Source organism: Salvia miltiorrhiza, chromosome 1, assembly GCF_028751815.1.
Source record: "Salvia miltiorrhiza cultivar Shanhuang (shh) chromosome 1, IMPLAD_Smil_shh, whole genome shotgun sequence".
Taxonomy (NCBI): domain Eukaryota; kingdom Viridiplantae; phylum Streptophyta; class Magnoliopsida; order Lamiales; family Lamiaceae; genus Salvia; species Salvia miltiorrhiza.
Window position 1 is genome coordinate 40,144,800 of NC_080387.1, and position 23,865 is coordinate 40,168,664.

The 23,865-nt window shown below is 36.7% G+C and overlaps 2 protein-coding genes across 2 annotated transcripts; both read right to left on the minus strand.

The window, feature by feature from the left end:
• Positions 1–118: 118 nt before the first annotated feature.
• On the minus strand, positions 119–4,191 carry LOC131015334 (nudix hydrolase 8-like). Its single transcript, XM_057943699.1, has 9 exons — positions 3,782–4,191; positions 2,730–2,998; positions 2,518–2,583; positions 2,115–2,252; positions 1,561–1,638; positions 1,430–1,480; positions 1,302–1,336; positions 639–747; positions 119–422 (listed from the first exon to the last, which is right to left on the minus strand). The coding sequence occupies exons 1-9, from the start codon at positions 3,900–3,902 to the stop codon at positions 216–218; spliced, it is 1,074 nt and encodes a 357-aa protein (XP_057799682.1). The 5' UTR covers positions 3,903–4,191; the 3' UTR covers positions 119–215.
• A 12,029-nt stretch (positions 4,192–16,220) lies between these two features.
• Positions 16,221–22,255, minus strand: LOC131015341 (ATPase 11, plasma membrane-type-like). The gene is made up of 17 exons (XM_057943712.1): positions 22,214–22,255; positions 21,626–21,714; positions 21,192–21,311; positions 21,006–21,104; positions 20,780–20,917; positions 19,923–20,681; positions 19,693–19,815; positions 19,505–19,609; positions 19,217–19,361; positions 18,917–19,081; positions 18,601–18,839; positions 18,483–18,515; positions 18,319–18,400; positions 17,974–18,134; positions 17,079–17,288; positions 16,817–16,999; positions 16,221–16,746 (listed from the first exon to the last, which is right to left on the minus strand). Exons 2-17 carry the CDS (start codon positions 21,683–21,685, stop codon positions 16,474–16,476), a joined length of 2,895 nt encoding a protein of 964 aa, XP_057799695.1. The 5' UTR covers positions 21,686–21,714; positions 22,214–22,255; the 3' UTR covers positions 16,221–16,473.
• Positions 22,256–23,865: the final 1,610 nt, after the last annotated feature.

Here is a 23,865-nt window from a genome sequence, read left to right on the forward strand (position 1 = left end):
AAAGCTAAGCCCACACAAATTCGTGATATGAAAAATTAGCCCCAAGTAGCAAGCCATTATTGTTCAAAATATAAAAAGAAAGTGGTAATTAAAATGAAGTATGGTTTGAGGTTTTGGATGCATAGGAGAATTTATATTATATTATATGGTTAATGTTATGTACAAAGATGGATGTGTGTAGTTACATAAGATGGTAGAATTGAGAATTCAGTAATTCAGTCAACTCGACAGTCAGAATGATGATCTTCAATGATGTTGAAGTAGAGTGAGGATAATTTGCCGTCAAACCTAGACACCAGCTGATGCACTGATAATCCACAGTAACGCTTCCCAAGCCGCGCAATGCAGATCTCTATGATTTTCTTGAACATGCTGTCGCTTTCTATCAATGGCTGCTTCACGAACTCCTCCAAACCCATCCACTACAAATACAAAACAATCACACTTTTGTATCAGATTTCAATTCTTCTTATACCTTATCCTCTGCTTAAATGTTGAAATTCAAAATAAAATTATCCACTTCCACTTGTAAAATTTGGGAAGCAAGAAAGAATCACATGCATGCATGCACTATATATGGTGAGCTAAATGGGTATGACATAAATATGTTGCTGTATGTTCAATCAAATCTTACTTACCTTGGCTGCTTGAATTTCAAGATCATCAACCACGATTTCTGCTGACGTCGGTCTTAACATGCACACGAAAAATAGATCTGATTTCTCAAAAGAAACATTCTGCGCATGCCTGGAGTTGGAGATGTATAGTGTTAATTATCAAAACAAGATTCACATAGTTAAAAGAAATAAAAAATTTAGGGGTGTTTACTTTTGAGAATTAACCTACTCAGACAAAATTACATAGATGGATTGAAATTTTGGGATATTCCCAAGACCCTTCATAACTAATAATAAAAATACTCAGTCATCTATTGAAAGAGTGAGATTAAAAAAATCTTAGTAAATAGGATAAAAATACTCGGTCATCTATTTTTGTTGTAAATTGGTGGGCTCCAAGATACTTTTTTAGAACTTAAGACCATCCAAATCAACTTTATAAAGGTCGAGATAGAAATGAAGTCTTATTAATCATATTTGTAAATAGTAAATGATGCCAACATTAAAGATGTCGTTCAAATTCCTTATTCCTTATTTTTAGCAATCTTCTCGTTTTCTCTTTAAACCAAGGAACTCTTGAGGATGTGTTTATGCAGATTACTAATAGTTCTAAAATTATACAGAAAGCTATCTTCTCAGCATGATTAATATTATGCTTCTAAATGAGAGAAGATATCCTGGTACCTGAAAGCTACAACTTCGACAAACTCAGTGTCGATCTGGAAAAGCCAAAGAGCATTTCATCACAAAAAATTCACAAGTCTTGAAATGATAACATTCAAAGCAGAAGTTGATAAGCACTATAATCTTACCCCTGTTTCCTCCTTTACTTCTCTTACAGCTCCTGTGTAGATTTCTTCGGACTGATCAATAGATTAGTACGATATTAGCAGATACATTCAAACAATATATAGGCATGTATAATCAAGATTCTTGGTTGTACCTCAAGAATGAAACCAGTGGGTATTTTCCAAAGATGAAGAAGATCTGGAGCACAATGCTTTTCTTGTACCACTAACACCTGTATAGATTGAGGCGAATTACCGATTGTTGGTAAATTTTGCGTGATGAGGATAGAATGAACACTATGTGAAAATCATAACAAAAAAATAACAAGATGCAGAAAACAGAAGTAAGATTCTGTAATCAGGTTGTCTTTTCTGAATAAATACAGCTTTTAGCCTTTTGAGAATACTAACCTTAACTTGCCTAAAGGCCCTAAATTCATATGAAGAAATAGCTTTAAACAAGTCTCATACTAAATGTCTCCAAAAACAAAAGTTATGATGCAACTTCTGCAGGCAAAAGTTATAAGGTATAGATGATGAAGGTTTCCAAAGGAAAAAAATATGATGCAACTTCTGAAGAAAAATAAGTTATGGAAAATTCTTAGCATGTAAGATGGCTGTCACAAATAATATTCCTAACTACTAAGGTGATGATTTGTGGAAAGCATAAGATTACTGTGGGTTTGACAAAGTAGAAATATATATTTACCTCATCTTTATCATTGATCACAAAGGAACCAACTCCAACATGGTGAGAAGCATTCGAGGGAAGCAGGCTCGGTCCATCAGGAATCCAGTATGTCATCATCACATATGATCTCTCCGCATGATGGTACTCAAATCCTTCCTACATAAACCAAATCCATAACGCTCCTCACCACTCATCTACACACGAGATGCTATGGAAAGAAAACTGGACATGCATTTACAAGTATCCCGAGATTTAGAGGGTGTTTTTGGTTGATCTTATAAGCTCTTAAACAGAGTATGAATTGTTTTAAGTTGCTTATAAGATCTTGAGATGTGTTTGACAATATAAGCTACTAAACGGCTTATAAGCTCTTGAGACATTACATCTTATAAGCTCTGTAAAATAATATGTTGAAAGTCACCTGTATGGCAAGAGGCACGAGTTCAGACCTTTCGACAGGCAGTTTGAGCCAAACTCCCTTCTTCCCCTGAAGTTAATCGACTTAGAAACTATTAAAGAATACCAGAAAATGCGCACAAACTTGATCTAGCTAGCATTATTTTTTTTCATTTATAAACGAAGTCAAGCTGGAATGTACATTATATGTGAGAGGTTGGTTGCAGTGAAAACTACCTTTAGTTTCCAATGGTGTATAGATGAACGAAGTGCAGACGCGAATACATGAGGATTGGATGGGAGTTGCTCGGGATTTACTACAACTCCCTCATACTCATCATCAAATGCATCAAGAACTTTGTCTTTCTTGAGGAATGGGCTACAACTTGAGGCGCTTGCTCCATTGATTCTACGCGAATAAGAGTCTAGATGAAGATGGTTTTTGCTAGCCGAAATGGTGGCTTCATTAGGCGAAGTACTTGAGTATGAACCCTTCGGAGAAAGGCCTAAAAATTAAGGTGAAGGAGGTTCAGGGACGACCAATCTCTTTATGATAAACAAATCCATTTTGCTAGTTAGCACCATATGGTAAGGGATCACAATCAAACACATTCACCTATTGCAGACATCAAACATTTCCTTGTCCAAAATGAAATAGCACATTGCCTCAGATTCATAACTCGCGACTTGACTTTAACGAGTGTTTACTTTTCATGATGATATACAAGATTAAGTATTTTAATCCCTTTTACTGGAATTTCTCCAATCTTACCCCTTCCATTAGGATATGAATGGAGCAAGTTATTTCAAATTGCAAAGGTTATCAATTCATTCTATACTACTTTTTTCTATCTAGATTAATCATCAATAGCAAACTTCTCTAAGTAAAATAACAACACTAAACTAAAGTACTCATATACATTGCCTCACTTGATCCAACAATGGAAAAATTCAACCCCATTTGGAACATAATAAAAGCATTGAGATCAATAGAAAGAAAAATACTAAAAATTAAAAATTAAACAACTAATATCAAAATTGGACCCTTTTGCTCATTGTTTATACTTACTTTAAGTTCAAGCTCACAAATAATCCATATTATCAAATTTCAAGCTCAAAACCTTAAATAATAAGCAATAGTAAAAAGCAATAACTACCACCGACGGAAAAAAACACTACGGTGAGAAATTCCTGAAAGAGAAATTTCATAAAACAGTGAAAAAAAAAAAAAAACATATTTTAGTCAGAAATTTCAACCCTTGTGGTTTTGTTGAGCAGAGAGTGTTTACCTCTGCGAGAATGAAGCTGGGGACTGGATTTGAATAAATGCGTGGGGTTAAGAAAAGGGCGTGAAAGCATCATATCTGAGGTGGAGGACAATGACTTGGAACCCAACAGCGTCAACTCCATCGTTAATTACTACAAATTGCTTTTTATCGCTTCCGCTATAATATAAGTATATGGAGACAGTTGCGCAGATGGATTTATCCTACAGTATAATCTTTGAAAATATTCCGAAAATCCCTCGAAGTTGCTTGAAAACAAGAAATCTTCTTGGGATTCTTCACCTTTCGGGAATAACTAAGGAACACATAATAATGGGGTGTGAAAATATAGAAAATGAAGAGAATGGATGTTTTGCTCTGGTTTTTAAATATGGCAATTGGTATTGGCAAGCACAACGAAAACAGATATCTGCAATCCATGTAGAGAGAGAGAGAGTGATAGTGGGGCCGGGGTCTCTAGTTTGTGGTGTCAGATTGGAGCGCGTTGAGAGTGACAAACAATGCATAAAATCTGCTTCCGGAAAATAGTTATTTTAAAAAATAACCTCAACTTTATCTCCAATCATACTTTTTATTTCAAATTTTAAATGATTATAAATATAATTTGCATTTATCTTCATGGAAATACTCTATGAACTTTGATTTCTATATAGCTTTATCTCCAATAATAACTCTTTTATTTAAATTTGAAAGTATTATAAATATAATTTATATTTATCTTCATTAAAAGTATTAAAAGAATATGAATTTTGACTTCTATATGGCTTTTTTTTTTTATCTCCAATCATGATTTTTTTTGTTCGAATTTAAAACTATTTATATATGGTTGTATGTTTCATTTTTTATTGATTTGTTAACACATTTATGTATCTTGTAGTATAATTTATATTATGTTAAGCTGCATCATTTAAGAAAATTATGTTTAAATCATATAAACAATTTCCATTTTCACCTTAATTAGCATTCATTCGTTGAAAATGTTCATCACATATACAATTAAAAAGAAAAGAAATCGTGTATTTAAAAATAAAATTTCAAATTTATATGTAAAAAATATGAAATGTCGTGTATTTAAACACTATAAGTCAATTAAAAATTTGAGCTAAAAATTTACCATAAATTAAAAAATTGGACTATTGTTTTTAGTAGCAACTGAAAAGAAAAATATCCAAGCCTTCAAAAATAAAAATAAAAATAAAAAGAAAATATCTGAGTTAATAATGTGAGCGACAGCACGCAAAAAACGAGGTGGATATAAAAAATGGAAGTAAAGGTACGGACAAAGAGAGTGAAGTCCACATTGGATGATATTGAAATGTTTCTAAAATTGTGGACATGAGTCAGCAACTTCCTCATCTTCAACAAAAGAAGAGGCGCGTGGCCTCACCACAATTATCATTCCCTTTTTTGTTTTTTTGCTTCTTGTTCGTTTACTTAAATTTCAATTTGATCTCGCTAAGTGGATAATTGCACCCAACCTAATAATTTGGTTTGGTATATTATTATACCCAAAAAAATTCAATTATTTTCGACAAGATTATATGTTTATATTTCTTTAACATTTAGATATATTTTTATTTGTTATCTCATATCTCATATTAGGTTGGATCCTACGTCTTCTATCATTCCTCCTCCTTTCCAGGCCTATTCCAAAGAGATTTAGTACTTTTAATTTGATAGTGAATAGTTGAATTAATTGTTTGTTGTTCAAAAATTCTTATTTGGACATATCATTACTTTTAAGAGTTAATTATGTGTAAATATACAAATTATACTCAAATTCTAACTTTTACCTAAATAAACAAACAAAAAAAGAAAAGGAAAAAATGAAAAGATAAGCAAAAAAGTTGGAAAGGTGAGCCAAAAAAATAAATGTGACTTTAATTTTAATTTGAGTCAAATTTCAAAAAATGACAAGTATATGTATTAATTGACCAATAATTCATATATATAAAAAAGTCACGCAAGAAAATTCTATCAACATTGGGTTAAATGTGGCTGGAATTAATTCAGATCAAATTCCATAAAATTCAAAGTATATGTATTGATTGACCAAAAATATAGTACTCCCTTCCTTCCCAAAGTAGGAGGGGTACGAGTTTTAAGACGAAAAGATGAAAAAATGAAAAGTAATAATACTAAATTAAGTATTGAAAGTGGTAAATATGTGAAAGTAAGATTAAATGAAGAATTAATTGTAGTGAGGTAGTATTCAAAAATAGAAAAAAAAAAAGTTTTTTTCAGAACGGATCGAAAAGAAAAGGTAAAAAGTAATTTGGGGATGAATGAAGTTAGAAAATGAAGTTTATGTATTTACATACAATTAACTTATTTTTAAATTTTTTTTTAGAAAAAACCTCTACTTTTGGTCATGATTTGTTATCATTCGTTGTTTTAATCCATTTTTGATATACCAATTATCGTGGTCACGATATTGGTTAAGTAGCCAAGTGTAGAGCGAACAACTAATGAAAGCAGGTAAGAAGTGGTCATTCACTCATTCCATATTAGTGTTTTCGTATCCCAAAGCTTTCGGTAGCATGGTCGAAATATGTCATTTCTAACAGTAATTCTATTCCAATTATTTGCACCAAATTTTAACTCAAAAAAATATTCTGTAAATATTCTCTATATACTTATTTTTTGTAATTCTCCAATCATGCCTATATATATATTTCTTTCAAATTATACATTCACTCCAAAAAATTTAATTTATAATTTTATATAAAAATAAATACTATATTGAAATTAGTTTATGGAGTATTAAATAAGCAAAAAAAAAAATACAAAACTTTAAAATAAAATTCATTAAAAATTACATAACTTGATAAATAAAATACAACAAACAAACCAACATACACATAAAATTCAAGACTCGATATTAGCATATTCTCCCACAAATGTTCAATTTATATTATTAATATTGTTTCAAATATTCTTTTTATTATACTTTTTTAATATGTCATAAAATTAAAAATTGATCTATTTTTTTTTTCAGATTAAAACTCTAAATAAATAAAATTAAGGGCAAATGGTTTTTAATACCCACTTTTATAATACATCTATCAAATCTACCCACCTCTATAAAACATCTATGAAAAATACCCACTTCATAGTGAAATACCATTCCTACCCTTATACTTAATCTCTCTTAATAATTTTGATTTGGCTTAAATGGTATATCGGCTGGAAACTTTCCTCGTGCCCGATAGGTTACTTCGGTAAACTGGGTCTGGACTGTGAGACAACGCCACGTACTTTTAAGCAAAAAACAGTTTAAAACAGTTTGATCCCGCGCTTCTCAAAATGGTATCAGAGCGGGTTTTTATAGAGGAATTATATTATTTTTAATTTATTTTATAATTAACCTATGTGGGAGGAGACTCCACTGTAAAATTATGGATCTGGACGAGTGTCCGAGATGTGTACCATACAGGAATTCTCTCCAACATCTGGAGAGTGAAACCACCCGTCTACTTGACGGACTCAACTGGAACAATCGAGCCCTCGTTACCAACCTACGACGAGGAGAAGATGTCGAGATTATTCGTGATATTATCACGAGTATCCAATTCTACCATGAAAACCTCATGGGACTCGCCGCAACCAGAACGGCGATTGAACGAACCAGGGACGAGGCCCATCAGTCACACGATTGATGGAACCAAAAGACAAGGCGGGAGTAGCTTTTCCCAGATACCACAAGATCGAGCCAAGCTCTTCCGACAATGTCAACTTGCGGGAGATCCAGAAGACGGTGGAATACTATGGCGTCAAGCTGTACGATCTACCGATGGAGCTAAGCAGAATATCACTCAAACAAGAGGAGATATTAACCCTCTTGAGTGATATCCAGAAAAGAATGGAGGAGATCGAAAGGCGAAAACCATGTTCTGAAAAAATTCGGAATCAATGGTCCAAAGACCCAACGCATCTATCTCTATTTGATGCAACACCTAAGGAGTTGCAGCCGGAGGACATAATCCGAATCATGAAAGACAAATATCATGAATAGCCTTGACAGAATCGGATTAGAAGATCTACAAGAGTTAGCAGAATCTTTTGCTAACCTCAATATGGTGGATCTAAAGATGAACCAAGGAGATGAGGTTCTCAAAACCGAGCCTCAAGAAGGAGAATCGTCAAAAAAGGGGTCAGCCCAAGATGATGCAAGCCAGTTCCAACGAACCAGACGACGGAGGCCTCAGATGACGGATACTCCTGTTGAAAAGGTCACACTAGAACCAGTCCATCCATATGGATTGATTCTCAACCTCGACGAAGCCAGTTTCAAAGAATGGGAGGGTCTCATCGATGAATGGGCTTCATCATTAAAAGTTGTAATTGCCACAATAGATTACGACAAAAAAGAATTTGCCAGAGTCTTCGAAGCCAGTTTGGCAGGCATGGCAAAACAATACTGAGACAAAATTGAGGTTCCAGCAACAGAAGAAATGTTTAGTAGCACCTCAATGTATGATATCATTAAGGAAACTACTAGACAGATAAAAATCCATTTCTTGGGAATGGGTTTTTTCGAAGGATCCGCAGAGGAGAAACGCAAGAAATATCAACATGCACTTTACAATCTAAGATTGATGGTGCTAGAGCCAAAAGCTCTCGATGAATTTCTGCGTCTATACACCCTATATGTCCATATGGGGGAGGTTGAAGATCAGAAGGCCATGGACCTTTTCTTCCCAAAGTTTCCAAGTCCATGGAGGGAGATGCTCATCAATAAGTATGTTTCACCAGGAGGATATCCACTTGATAGCGCTTCAAGGAGGATGTCTTATGTCCACAAGAAGCTGTCCGAATGGTGCCAGAAGGCGGCGGACCAGAGGAATCTCAAGAGATTGAGGAGACTCAACAAGAAATCCCCATTGATGTGCGACCACATTGATCTTCCAACAGAGATTGGTGCTGAGCTGCTGTATCAAAGGAAGAGCAGAAAGAAACATAGGTACCAACCCTATGAAAGAAAGTCCAGAAGAAGTTCTTGGAAGCCAAGAACTATGTGGACCAGACAGAAGGCACGCTCCTACAAGTCAGGCCAACGGAGCGGACCATCAAGAAACCGATTCTCAAATCAAAAGAGAATCCCGGCGAGAAAAACTTTCAGGCGTACTCAGGCCAAAGCAAATGAAAGTTTCAAGGATTGCAACTGCTGGTCGTGCGGTGCAAAGGGGCATATTTCCACCAATTGCCCAGACAACGAGAAAAAGATGATAAGGAGATTCGAATCCACACCGAATATCGAAGACGCCATCTACCACCAGGAATTGATACCCGTGTATCAGTTCGAAGATATATCCTCTGATGAGAGTATATACGAGCAGGAAGAAGTCTTTAGTTCTGAAGATTCGGAGATGACCGATGGATCAACCGGAGACGAGTCAGACTAAAGAAGAACACGAGGTCCACCACATCCAGAAGGAGGATCATAATGGATTTACTAGCCAATTTCTGATTCCACAGGAAGAAGTGGTGAAGAAGCTCGTGAAGAAACTCAATAGGGAAACCGGAGAGGTACAGACATACCAAGGATTTTCCAATGGGAGATTGAATCGAGTTTTAAATAGCTTGATTCCATCCAAGAGGAAGCATCATGTCTATTTTGGTGTTACAAACCGAGAAATGACGCTTCCAATTGAGATTACAAGTAATCAGGTGGAGATCCAGCTGGTTCCTGCCGAAGATATTATGCAGGATCTTAAGAAAATGAAGCCAGAAGTCGCAAGCACGATGAAATGGATTCATATTGGAGCAATTCAGTTGGTGATCAAATCGTCCCTCTCCCCAAGGACAGACAACCAATTGATGTCGCACTTTGCGACAAAAGGATCAGAGATACAAGAGCATCAGTTCTTGGAGCCTTTTCGGGTAATCTCTATGCCAAGAGGATTATAACCGAGTTCTACCCACAAATCGCTTATAATCTGCAGGACTCATCCTTCAGCCGAGCCCTGACCCTCTATCAGGACTACAAAAAGAAGGAGCTTATGACGGGAGGAAATAGGCCATACTCACTGACTTATCAAGTCTCGTATGCCTTATCAAATTCCCATCACACGGAGTTATTTCTGGGAAAGGAATTTATTGAAATTCCAGAAATATTCAAGGAGGTAGCCAAGGCAGTCAATCCAAACCGAGTGGAGATTCCTCAGATCGGAGAAATCGACATCGACATTGGAGACAAGCAGGTGCTCAACCATACCCAGAGTCTCAGACTAGGAGCACCAAGGCTATCATTCCAAGGAAATAGGCTAACTTCAGGGCCTATAACAAGAAGCTTTTCTCATTCGTATGAGAGAAGGGCGATCCAGGAAACACCAGTTCCGGACATGAGAGTCAAGCTCAAATGTCCCGAAGGATGGAGACAAGTTTGCACAAGATTTGATACAACAGAAAGGGAAAACAAGTTTCCTTATAGTTCGTTGTATTATCTGGCAAATCCAGGAGACAACCGATATATCGGAACTCTGGAGGTTGGAGGTTTTGAAATCCAGACCGAAGGCCAAGCCGGACAAGAAGCGGATGTCCTGATCTTAGGACGAGATTTCCTTGACAAATATAAACCATGGTCATGGAAATCAGGAAGAATGGAGATCACAATCGGACGTCAAAGATTGATGATCCAATGACAAGTCCATTCTCGATATACATCTCTGTAGGGATGTTATACGAGAAATACAAAGCAGAATATTTTGCTGCTTATGTGGATTCAGGAGCAGGAATCTGTACAGCAAAACGAGGAGTCTTTCCAGCAGAAGTGGAATAAGATCTACCTCGAATTGCAGGAAGGGATTTCTCCAAAAAGATTTTGCTTCTATCAAAAGGAGTAAAACAAATGGAAATATTGATCGGCGGAGCAGGTCAAACACCTTGGTACAAGGTCAAGACTCCACCAATTTATTTCCATGATACCGGAGCAGATATATTATTTGGAAATAATTTTCTGCAAAGCTTCAAGCGGTACATACAAGACAATGAAGCCAGGAGGCTAGTGTTCACAACCAATTGTGACCACAAGATCATTGTGCAAAGGCTCAATGGAGCTTTTCATCGCTCGATGCCAATCAAATTTCGCAGCAAGCGTGGTGATGATGGCAGACTCCGGAGACCCCAAATGAAGGATCAAAGGAGATTCGGTGAGGTTTTGCTCAAATGCAGAACTGAGGGATTCCCAGATCTCTCCGAGGAAGAAACTCAAATCCTCAAAGTATCCCTGATATCACACAAAGATATCAAGGAAGAAGAACAGGTGTCCATTGCCGACGTCAAAAGGAGAATCCAGAAGTGTTACCACGAGGATCCCTTGGCATGGTGGGACAAGAACCAGCTCAGAGCAACCTTGAAAGTTAAAACTGGAAAGGAGCATGAGTTCGTAAGGTTCAGACCTATCCTGATGAACCCTAGAGATCAACAGGATATGATGAGTATAATCAAGGAACACCTTGATTTAAAGCTGATCGAAGAAGGAAGATCACCCTACAGCAGTCCTGGATTTCTGGTGAGAAATCATGGGGAGATCAAGCGAGGAAAACCAAGATTAGTCATTAATTATAAAGGGATTAATGACATTCTTGAGTTTGATGGATACTTCATCCCAAGCAGAGAACACCACATCAACTGCATCAAAAGTGCAAAGGTATTCTCAAAGTTCGATTGCAAATCAGGTTTCTACCAGATTCGCATGGAGGAAAGGAGTAAGAAGTTCACAGCCTTCTCAACTCCACAAGGACATTACGTCTGGAATGTCATGCCAATGGGGTTAGCCAACGCGCCTCAGATATTCCAAAGGAAGATGGATAATCTCTTCAAAGATTATTCTTCGTTTATGTTTGTTTATATTGATGACATCCTTATTGCATCAAAAAACATTCATGAACATATCAGACATCTGGAAATCTTTGCGGATGTTTGTCAACAAGAAGGATTAGTACTGTCTGAAAAGAAGGCAGTCATTGCTACCCAGAAGATGGAGTTTCTGGGGATCGAGATCGATGAATCTGGGATAATTCTACAAGATCATATTGTGGAAAAAGTCCAGGGATTTCCGGAGGATCTCAAGGAGAAAAAACAGCTCCAAAGCTTTCTCGGAGTTGTCAATTTTGCAGGGATGTTTATCAAAAACCTTGCAGAATACAGAAAGGTCTTCAGTCCACTACTGAAGAAAGATGTTCCATTCATTTGGAAGGAAGAGCATCAGGAGGGTATGAAGAAGTTGAAAGAGATTTGCAAAAATCTCCCGAAGCTTTCAATACCACAAGACGAGGATGACTTGGTCCTCTACACCGACGCGAGTGATTTCTGGTGGGCAGCTGTGCTCACAAAGATCACCCCTTATGGAGAAGAACCTTGCAGATATTGTAGCGGTCTTTTCTCCGACAACGAGGCTGTGCGATGGCACATCAACGAGAAAGAATTCTTTGCAGTGCGAAAGGCGTTTAAAAAATGGCCGTTTTTCCTACTTGCTAAAAAATTCGTTTTGAAAGTTGATAACACTAACGTTAAAGCTTTCTTAACAAAAAAGATTGAATCTAAACCTGAAAAGGCTAGATTGCTTAGATGGCAAGCAGAATGCCAATATTATGATTATGATATTGTCATTTTGAAATCTGACCAGAATGTTCTTGCAGATTTCCTTACAAGGGATGGAGCTCCCTGAGGTGGAGGCCATCGAGGCAAAACAAGCGCAGCTCTTTGAAAGTTTAGAGTTGCTACAACAAGAGTGGCACAAGTGTGTGCTACATACCAAACAAGCAGGGAAGATACAAGCGGCTGATGAAGCTCAAGTATCTAACCAAATCGATGCATGCTTCATGAAGATGTTCAATCTTCAGGAAGTAATCAACAAGCCGCTCTTGCGCGTTATCCGAGATAATCGGATTAAAGTAATGCTTTCCGTACAGGGCGGATTACCTGTAGCAGGGGATTCAAGTACCCCTAGCACAAGTCCTGAGGCGACGGTTTCACAGCTAGACCCTCGAGGAAAAGATGTTGTTAAGGGATCACACCCTGACTCAACATGTCAACCCTCCACCTCTGGGGTAAAAGAGGGAGAGATCAATCTTAGGCCTATGACAGGTCAAGTTAAGGTTGATACTGATTTTATTGATATTTCTCCTTCTTGGCAGATGTATCAGGACAGGTGGGAGAAACTTCTCACAAGAAAGGGCATTAATCCTGGAAATTGCCGGGTTGATGTTGCGGGGAAATATCCTCGTGTTTGGACAACTCCAGGAGCCAATCCAAATGATGTCAAGGAATGGTATGAGTTTGGGGCTTTGGCCTCAGTTTATACCACTGCTCCAGCCTTCACCGAGATCAAGGGTCTACCCAAATGGATCCAGAAAACGGTGTTTGACACATGGGAGAACAACGAGTCCCTCAAAAGGGGAGATGTTCTGGAATTGTACTGTTTCAGTGCAGCGCCAGAGCCAGTTGGAAAAGGAATCCGTGAAGCTTTCCACTTCATCAAGCTTCGGAGACCTGATACGGGAGCCCTTAACCGGATCAAAGTTCCCGACTTCCAGGCCGCAATCGTCTCAACATTCACGGATGATCAAATCTCCACTAGACGAGCATGGGGTCTATGGGTCTGTCTCACAGAGATGGACAAAATGAAGTCCAGATTCAAGTTCTACCAAAGCTCGGATCTGGGAACGTTCCTAGTTAATACTATGACAGGAACAACGACTCCTTTTGCCGAACAATCCTTCGAGAATAAACGGCAAATGTTGTGGGAAAACAAGATAGCGGGGAGCAAGGAGACTCGTCGCAAGTTTTGCAATATGGCTCATCTGGGCCATTGGATTGAGAAAGTCTGCGATCAATGCTCATCGCAGAAGGAGCCGGAATTCGGCAAAGGATTCTTTCCAAAGCCGGACAAAAGGAGGTTCCGGTCTGATGAACATGATAAGCATCAGACTCCAAAGGGAAGAACACCGAGGGCACCAAAAAAGTAAGGTGGCCGACAAAGCAAAGTGAATCATGTGATTCACAGCAAGGATCGCACCCACAAAAGAAACGACAAAAGTGGGTGGAATGACAGGAGGACCACTCACCAAAACGCTCCAGGACAAACGTGAGTGGAAAGAAAAGCAGCAGGCCCTACCAGCATTATCACAAAGCGATAAAGCAAGGGGTCCAGCACCATGTGATGACACTAACCAGTGTCGGCAATTATGGCCTACAAAAGAAGGTGGAAGTCACAATCAAAAGAGCTGGCCACGAAGAGAGAATCCGAGGCCAACAACCAAGCAATAATAGAGGGGATCAAACCTCTATATAAACTCAAGCTCTGGAGAGGAGAAGGCATCAAAAAATCAGAACACATTTTCACACACCACTTCCTCTCTCTAGAAAAATTATCTTTGCAATTTTTTAAATTTTGTTTTCAAAGTTTTTTCGTTTTAGTTTTAGTTCCTTTTTATTTTATGTACACAAGTATTGGCTACTATGAGTAGCTAAAACAAGTTAGTCTCCTCCCTTGGGGAGTTTTTATGAAATAAAATTAATTATTATATAATTCCTCTATAAACGCTTTGTTTTTGTCCAACTATTCCGATTGAGTAAAAATATTCTCTTTATTTTTTCCAACAAAGTATTTAGTCGGCACTTAGTGAAGGAGAAGGGTTGCAACCATCTCTTGCGAGTGTGTGGTTGGTGCGTGCCGGGTGGGCAGACGAGCCGTAAAACGCAACAAAACTGACTCCTGAAGAAGATCAGTCGACAAAGGTATAATGTTGGTTTAAATTAAAGATTTATTTCGAAGTATTACGGAAGCATGTTGGGCCTGATTATTAAATTTGAAACTGTTTTATAATGAATGTTTAGAGGATTTGTTAAGGGGTAGTTTTGGCATTAATTATGAGTTGGAGATGGTTTATATGTGTTTTGTGAAAGTGGGTATTTTTGATAGATAAGTTATGAAGGTGGGTATTTTAAATTTTGACCCTAAAATTAAATACCTGAATCAACAAAACAAAAACAAAAAAAAATTGTTTTGAAAACCATGATCAGCATATACAAATAGAAAATGAGATACTTCATCTGTCCCGATTCAATAGGCCACAAGCCTTAGACACATATGTTAAGAAATGAATAACTTATAATAAAATAGGAGAGAGGAAGTAACTTTTGTTGAGGATATATGTGTCCATAAAGTAGGAGAGAGAAAAAAAAAAAAAGATAAGTATGTGTGTGGTACAATGACATTTGGTGTAAATAATGAATTATATGAGAATATTTATTATGTATTAACTTTCCATTTTAATTAGTGGCCTATTGAATTGGGATGTCCGAATAAGGAAACATGGCCTATTGAATTGGACGGAAGGAGTATAATTTTTTTAAAAAAAACTAAACTATGAGATATAATATGATATATATGGTTCATTGATACAATATACTACATGGTATTTTCTACCCCCTACCTCCATTCTCCCACCCACACCCCCCTCCCCCGGTCATTTTTTTTTTTTTTGCATAACTTTGCACACAACAGAACGTTGCATATTGCACAACAGAACAATGCATATTATAAAATTGAATCATGCATCTTGTGTCAATAAATCCTGTAACATGCATGGTTCATTAACACAATATGAAGAGTTTATTAACACAATATGCATGGTTCAGTTTTATAATATTCATTGTTCTATTGAAAAAAAATGAATTTTCGATAAAAAAAATTAAAAAAAAAAAAAAAACTTGACGGGGGATGGGATGAGTCAGCAGGAAAAAGTCAGATTTGTCGAAAAATGCAATTTTTTTTTGTACAATTTAATACATTTTTGTGTGTAGTTATGTATGTTTATGTGAAATATTATGTATGAAAAATATGCTAGTTTCAGAAAATCTTAAATATATATATATTAAAAAATTAATTTTTTTTAATATCCAATTTTTGTTTTCGATTTTACCCCTGCGCGGATTTTGATTGGAAAGGCCTCTACCACGTGTCACAATCTTGATGCGCCACATGGAAAAAATGTGTGGTCTAGATTTGGATCTATATACTACCTAAGAGAACGAGATCTATAATATGATCCCTTCCAAATATATATATATATAGGGGAATGAGATTTGTAAGTGTTGATTTAATTTATCCTATGGCTGATATTTATTTGGAAGGGAATTTTTTTTTACCTAGATTCAAATCCTACAGGGAGCAAAAATTTTATTAATTTTTTTAATATCGTTATTCAACAATATATACTACCTTATTCAATAGTACTATATATTACCTTATTCATTAGTCTCACAGTCTCAGGAAAAAAAAAAATCTCACTAATTAAAACCTATCCCTATATATATATACATAAAAATATAAGAGCATCTGGATTGGTAATTTTATGGGAATCAAATTATTAAGGTGCAAAACTGCATAATTTATATATGTTTCCGCAGATTTGCACAAACAATGAAAAGCAAATATTGCAACAACGTGGTAACCAAAGTAGCTAACGCATCTTCCTAGTGTTACAACTATTAATCCATCAACTTTCGGTCCATCTCTTGCTCCAATATTACTTGACTTCACGTCTCATAAACGAACCATGAAAACGAAAACATAGCGGTCTATAATTGGATAGAAATACATATATATATGCAAGTGGAGTTGCATATGGTGTTATTGAGTGTATCTTGAATAGCATGAATGAGCAAGTAACATAAATGAAGTTGGATCAGACAGTGTAGTGTGGGTTGACATCAATGTCTAACCCCCTTAACTTTGCAAACGACTCCACCTTCCCTTTGAGTGTGTGCAGCTCCCTCAACCTCGCAACTTCTGCGCGTCTCTTGGCTTCCTCCGCCATGATGCTCATCTCCCTCGACGCGTTCTTCTCGCTGAACATTTTCGTCTCCGCCGATTGCAGCCCGTGGATGGTTCTCTGCTCCGCCGCCCATGCTGCTTCTCGAGCTTCCTTTCCGAAATCCTTTTGGGAGTTGAACGCAGTCTGATAATTCAAACCACATTAATTAGGGTTAATTATGTATAGTATTATATTATATATTGACAAACCCCACCCTTTGGTTAAGCAGGAGATTCCAAGCTCTGCCAGAGAGAGCATATCGGACTCCAAATTTGATAGGATCAAGCAGCATGTACGACAGAATATTATACAACCAGATCACACCAGTCCATCCCCACCCGATTTTCTTCACCCCAAACATGTCAGATGTCACCTCCGCAGATAACAAGGTTGCAACCTGTAATTTACCGCATCATAACTTATGTAAAATTAATTATGTTCAAGTTGGGGACATAAATGAAGAAAAATGTGCTGACCAGTTGTGCAACGATGAAGGCGGCGACGAGGAGCAGACCGGGTCGCTCGGTGTAGGACCATCCTCTGGAGCGAGTGACGAAAATCAAGGCTTGGCTGATGGTGCTCACTTGAAGGTACACAGCAGATGATAACTTGCCTTTCAATGCTTTGGAGCTCTCATCTATTAGCTCGCCAACGTGCTGGCTGAAGTCTTCTACATGGAAATGTTTCTGATCAAGAATATATAGCACACAGTTAGATCAATCATGCATGTCTGGATTAGTGCTGATCTTTTTTATTAAAGTTGCATTCTCTTTAATTGTAAATTTATCTATACCAATAGAAAAAGAGCCTTAAGCACAACTTGTGGATTGCCTATTTTACCCCTATTATAGTATTTTATTTTAAAATTATTTTACATATTACATATTTATAAGAATATATTAATTCAAGATATTACACTAAATCTATGTAATATATTTCTATAGCTATTGATAAGGCTTACAAATAAATGTATCCATTCAATAAATTATCTAATAAAAGTAATGAATTAATAATTTTTTTAAAACAATAAATTATCAAATAAAATAACATTAATTACACGTACAACGTATGTTCTTTCTGCTAGTCATAAAAAAAGAAGGAAAAGAAAGTATCTATTTTTTTTTTTATCTCATATTCTCTAGATTCGTAGAAAAGTTTATTTCATATTTTATACTTATGATAATATTATCATAAATTGAAGTAAAAAGAAGAGAAGAGTGATTGCAACGGAAAAAAATTTCTATCATATTTGAGGAAAATTATCACCTACGAAATATGTGAAAAGAGTGGAAAAAGAGTGAACATATATTTTCTATATTTTTCAATCAAAAAGAACGCACCCTGAAAAAACAATGCAAGTGGCGTATTTACCGCGAAAAAGGTTGTTTCATAGGCTAAATAGAAGAATATAACGGTCATTAGAGCAAGGTAAGCTCCTAGAACGATCCCAGTCGCGAAAATTTCACTCAGCTTCCAACAATCCGGCAATGGAGACGGCCTCACTCTGTCTTTTGATATTGTCATAATAGTACCTACAAGTAATCAAAAGTGACAGTTTTTGTAAATAAAAGTCATAATTGTTCTAAATAAAATTCATAGTTATGAATAAAAGTGACAATTTTTATGAATACACCCGCACGTGAATGTGCCTCAAAAAGAAAAAAATTAGTATTAGAGATGTGCAGAGCATATGTTGCAATATGGATACATTCTTACCATCATTAAGAATTGCAATGACAAGAACCATAAACGGAGGGAAATCGAACTTCCAAAATGCTGTGAGCAACATGAATCCCATCTGTGTGACAAATTAAAGGACACCATTACTAATATTTATAATATACATTCACATTGTTGAAGAGGAGCGTTTGTAAGCTTACCACTATGCGTATAGTAATGGACACAGCATATATCTGCAAAAATAAAAAATAAAAATAGAAATCACAAACTCATGATATGCTTGCAACTATTGAGTATTAAATTAAGTTTGATGTTAACTGTGTAGTTCTTCATCCTCTGGAAGATGGCGCGGCTCGTTAAGACGGCGCTGATGATGACACTCAGCCCCGGCTCAGTGAGTACTATGTCGGATGCACTGCGAGCAGCATCCGTCGAATCCGCAACTGCGATGCCTATGTCTGCGATCTTCAGCGCCGGCGCGTCGTTCACTCCGTCCCCTGTCATCCCGCAGATGTGCTTCCTCGTCTGCAAGATCTTTACAATCTCGTACTTGTGCTCTGCAACCACGAACGGATCATTTAAAATGATTTGTTGAATAAGCAAAAAAGAAAAAGAAAAATGATGATGATGATACCTGGGAAGACGCCGGCGAATCCATCGGCTTTCTCGATGAGTTCCTCCACCGGCAGAGCCGCAGCCGAGGAGTCTTTGTGGTCACCGAGTAATGATGATGAAGGATACATGTTGGTGCCCATTCCAAGTCGCCGTCCAGTCTCCTTAGCAATTGCTAGTTGATCACCTGAACCATTTTCCCCATCAACATTTGTAATAATTCATAATCACAATTAATTCACAATCACGATAGTAACAAAATAGATATTTGAATGTATGAAGGTGGAGATGAAAATGTGGAGTTGATGAGTAATGAAGAAACCTGTAATCATTTTAACACTAACTCCAAGATCAAGAGCTTTCCTGATAGTCTCTGCGCTGTCATGACGGGGCGGATCAAAGAGAGGGAGAAGGCCAAGAAATTCCCAGGGCCCACCGGGGCTTTCTTTGCTTCCTTCCGGGACTTCCTGAAACCAGTATAAACTTGTTATTTCAAGGATAAGATGCTCAAAATTAATCAACCAATCATAGTAAATGTGATGAATCATTAAAAGCAAACAAGCTCAACTCGTTGGGAATGAATCAATATCACAATTGCAATTCAGGTTACCTGACGAGCAACAGCAAGTGATCTGAGGCCTCTCTCAGCAAACTTATCAATGATAGAATGCACTCTCTTTGCAATGTCTGATTTGTTATATGCCAGGTTAAGAATCTTCAACAAAATTTGGAAATCATGAGTCTTCTTTTAGCTTAGTAATGTAAATTAAATGTTGGGATTAGGCAGTTGGGAGGTACCTGCTCTGGAGCACCTTTGCTGACTCTATGCATTTTTCCATGAGTGTCTAAGTAGGTGAGTGCAGTCCTCTTGTCAGTCGGGTTGAAAGGGAGGAAGTGAACTTCTGTTATCCCGGCACGTGCCTTCCCACCAACATACATCAAGTAAAGCCTAATTACTTCATTCCTTATTTAATTTCTCACCATAGATAAATTTGCAACTAATAATAGTATACATATGAAGTAGTTACCTCTTTAGGATCATCTAACATGGAAACAATGGCGCAGTCAATAGCGTCTTGATTCTCCAACCTTGAAGCTCTTGCAGCCATTAACACAACCATATCCTTGTCAACATCTTTTGCGAAGACCTCAACGATGTTCTTGTCGACCGTAAGCTTGTTGAGAGTTAGAGTGCCGGTTTTATCACTGCACAGAACATCCATCCCGGCCATTTCCTCGATGGCGGTCATCCTCTTCGTGATGGCGCCCTGTTGGGAGAGGCGGTGGGACCCGATCGCCATGGTCACCGACAGCACCGTGGGCATGGCGATGGGGATCCCACCGATCAACAGCACGAGAAGGTTCTCTATGGCGTCGCGGAATTTCCTTTTCTGGCATGCGAGCACGATGACCTCGATCACCATGCCGGTGGCGATGGAGCAGATGCAGAAGTTTCCGATGGATGTCAGGACCTGCTGAAAATGGCCAACATGTGTGGTGTTTTCAACGAGATGAGCTGCCTTTCCGAAGAAAGTATGAACTCCGGTGGCGATCACGACTGCTTCGATCTCGCCTTGCTTGCACGTGGACCCGGAGTAGACGCCGTCTCCGGGATGCTTGGTCACCGGAAGCGACTCGCCGGTTAAAGCCGACTGGTCAATCTTCAAGGGATCTCCTTGCAGTAATCTGGCGTCGGCGGGAATTATATCTCCAAGTTTGATGCTAATAATATCTCCCGGAACTAAAACTGCTGCATCTTCCTCCTTCCATTTCGAGTCGCGTAAAACCTGATCATATCGTAAATTAATTCACCTTATTTTGTCTATAATTCACAACTATGAAACTTGTTAGTTGAATTCATGACTATAAGAAGAAGTAACTAAACCTTGGCTTTGGGGGCGAGGCGAGCCATGAGAGCTGCAGCTGCATTCCCAGCATTGTTCTCCTCTATAAAACTTATAGTTGAATTGACTATAAGAAGAGCCATAATGCCAATGAAATCGCTATAATCAACACTGTTTTTCTGCAATCCAAACAATTTCCATTAGGCATACACATTTCATTTAATTTACATATAACTATATATATGCTACTGCAAAATACTTAATTACCTTTCCATGAGGAATAGCAATGGCCATAATAGCTGCTGCCTCCATAACCCACGAAAGAGGATTCCACATGAATCCTAAAAACTTGAGTATTTTACTCTCCTTCATAACATTAATTCCAAAAAAAATTAAAATTAGTTGAGGAAAAATATTGAATAATATACAACATCAAATAACATGGCGCAACACCTTTTTCTCTTCAAGTTTATTGTGACCGAACACTTCCAGCCGTCTATCCACCTCATCGGAGCTCAGACCGGCTTCTGTGCATTTCAGGTTATCAAGAACTTCTTCGATAGGGATATTCTCCTATAATATAAGACATCACACACAACTTTTAATAATAATATCATTCTTACAGATTACACTCTTCCACAAAATTAAAATTACTCTATTTTTTTGGGAATGTCATGACAAAATATAATCCGTTTTCTTAATTTGAATTGTATTAAATTTTATTTTATTAAAATAACCCTATTTAATGTTTGTGAAAAAAATAATATGTGAAGCAATAAATAAAGACAAAGTAGAACAGTTGCATATAAATTATAATTGTATTTTCTTAATTCATGTGAAAGATGAAAGGATACTACTTTGATGGGGATGGAGGGAGTATTAATTACCAGATCAATAGTTTCATTGTTAATGGCCTCTAGAGCTGCAGTGGTTTTGTCCATCTCCATTGCAGCAAGCTGGAGAAGGTGGTTGTCTTCTGCAATACCCCAAAATATACGATATTTTTACATAATCAATAAGAAGAAACATCAATCCATTCTTATGTTTGCCCACAACTTTGATCAGGTAACTAAACAAAGTTCAAATTCGAGCCCAAAATCTATATATCTGCTGCACCAAAACTTCAAATATATATTTCTCACCCTTAATTTCTTTTATCTCCATATATACAACTACAATAACCTTTAAGAGTGCGTTCTCTTTAATTAGTTCAAAATTTATTATATGAAAAGTTCGGAAAACTTGATAACATTTTCGTGGTCGTCACATTTTTATCTCATGTTCTCTAAGATGGAAAAATATGGAAACTATTATCACATCAATATCATATGGAAAAAAATTCATGTTGCCCGCAAAAACTAATCTGCCCTTCAAAATATATGAAAAAAGTGGGAAAATTGTGAAAATATATGCGTTCCTCCATTTTCCATCAAAGATAAAGCACCCTAAAATTCTTGACAATAAAATGTGCATACCTATAAACTCAAGAGAGAAATCTTCTTCTTGAAGAAGAGAAGGTGCAGCACAAGTAATTGTAGAGAAACGAGAGAATATATATATATATGTAGAAGGGGATATGGTGTTGGTTGGAAAAGATTTTGTGCATGCAAAGACAGAAGAGTGCGGTTGGCAGCAAACAGTAAGAGCCAAAGGAGGAGTGGACGAGGAGAGGGAGCGGCGCTGCCCTCTGTAACCTCCGCCAACAAAGTTAGCATGCATCCATCTTTCTTGATAATATATACATATATCTATCTGTAAATTTCTATTTTCATTTTTTCTAGGTTAATTAATTTGAGTCCTCAATTTTCAGCGTTATTTAAAAAATGTCTCAAACTCACCTTTTCACTTCAAAAATCCTCAATTTTATAAAAAATTTGGTTTATCTCCGGTCTTATAGAATTTGGAAATGGAATAATAAATTGCCTAACCATAATCTGCATTATTATTCAATTGCATAAAAATCCTTAAATTTACTTAAGAATCTGATGGGGTGACTCATCTTTCTATCGTCAAATTCTAAAAGGCAGCGAATAGATCAAAATTTTACAAGGTTGGAGATTTTTAAAATGACAATGTAAGAGTTGGGGACACTTTCTAGAAAGGATGATGTTAAACAGCCACATTATGGCCACCCATAAATTATTTAAATTGAAAAAATATTAATTTTTGTAACTTATTCTATACATTGTAACTTTTTTATTTTTATTAAAAAGATATATATAAATAAAAATGAGTTTGAGACATTTTTTATTTTAAAAAAATCCTCAATTAAATAAATCAAAAAATTCGGAATACAATGTGACTGCATAGATTTTATTGTTCAAGTACATAAAGTTCGGAATACAAATTAATTACTAGTATTAACTTTTTATAAAATTATTTAATCGAGAAAGCAAATTAAAAGGCTGTGGTGAGTGGAAGTAAAACAAATGAAGAAGAATCGTACGAAGTAGTGATATTGTCATGCATTTTATGTATACAATGTTGCAGTTTTGATATTTCAGCTCAAATATTCTTTTATTTTATTTTCTAGAAAATACGACAACAACTACCGGCTCGTGTGGAATATACTCATCCGTACGACGACACTCAAGATTGAAAGTTCTCATCTAACTTAGTACTTGAAATTTCATCAAAATTCTCATCTATCCAAGCTATGCATCGTTACATATTTTACAAATTTTGAAAGATACTATAAATTGCCAGTTATTCTTATGAAGGATGTGCGTAAAACATGATCCATATATATTTATAGTTCCAAGGTTTTGAGGACAATAATTTATAGTACTACTATTCTGGAAATTCGGATAAAAAAAATAGGACACTAAGGAGGTGATTGGTATGATGGAATGGAATGAGGGTGGAATGGAATGGAGGTAGGAATGGAATGAAGGGAGGAAAGGAATGACAAACCTTGGTGATTCCTTTGCTTGGTATGCACAAGGAATACAAAAGGAATGGAATTGTAATTCCTTGTTTGATTCCATTCCTATGATTGGTATCTAAAAATAAATTTTAGGAATGGAATGGAATTATTTTGTTTTGCTAAATTAGCATTTACATCATAATTTATCAAATTGGCATTATTTTGCATCTCTCTTCCACCTCTATTTTGTGTTATATTTGT

Excerpts from the sequence above, each read along its gene's own strand:
- LOC131015341 (XM_057943712.1), bottom strand. The coding sequence starts at position 21,685 with ATGGAGATGGACAAAACCACTGCAGCTCTAGAGGCCATTAACAATGAA. Across the intron at positions 20,918-21,005 it reads TTGCTATTCCTCATGGAAAG|AAAAACAGTGTTGATTATAG; the intron begins GTAATTAAGTAT and ends TTTGGATTGCAG. Across the intron at positions 19,816-19,922 it reads TGTTAGATGATCCTAAAGAG|GCACGTGCCGGGATAACAGA; the intron begins GTAACTACTTCA and ends GTTGGTGGGAAG.
- LOC131015334 (XM_057943699.1), bottom strand. The coding sequence starts at position 3,902 with ATGGAGTTGACGCTGTTGGGTTCCAAGTCATTGTCCTCCACCTCAGAT. Across the intron at positions 1,639-2,114 it reads TGATCAATGATAAAGATGAG|GTGTTAGTGGTACAAGAAAA; the intron begins GTAAATATATAT and ends CAATCTATACAG. Across the intron at positions 423-638 it reads TTGAAATTCAAGCAGCCAAG|TGGATGGGTTTGGAGGAGTT; the intron begins GTAAGTAAGATT and ends TTGTATTTGTAG.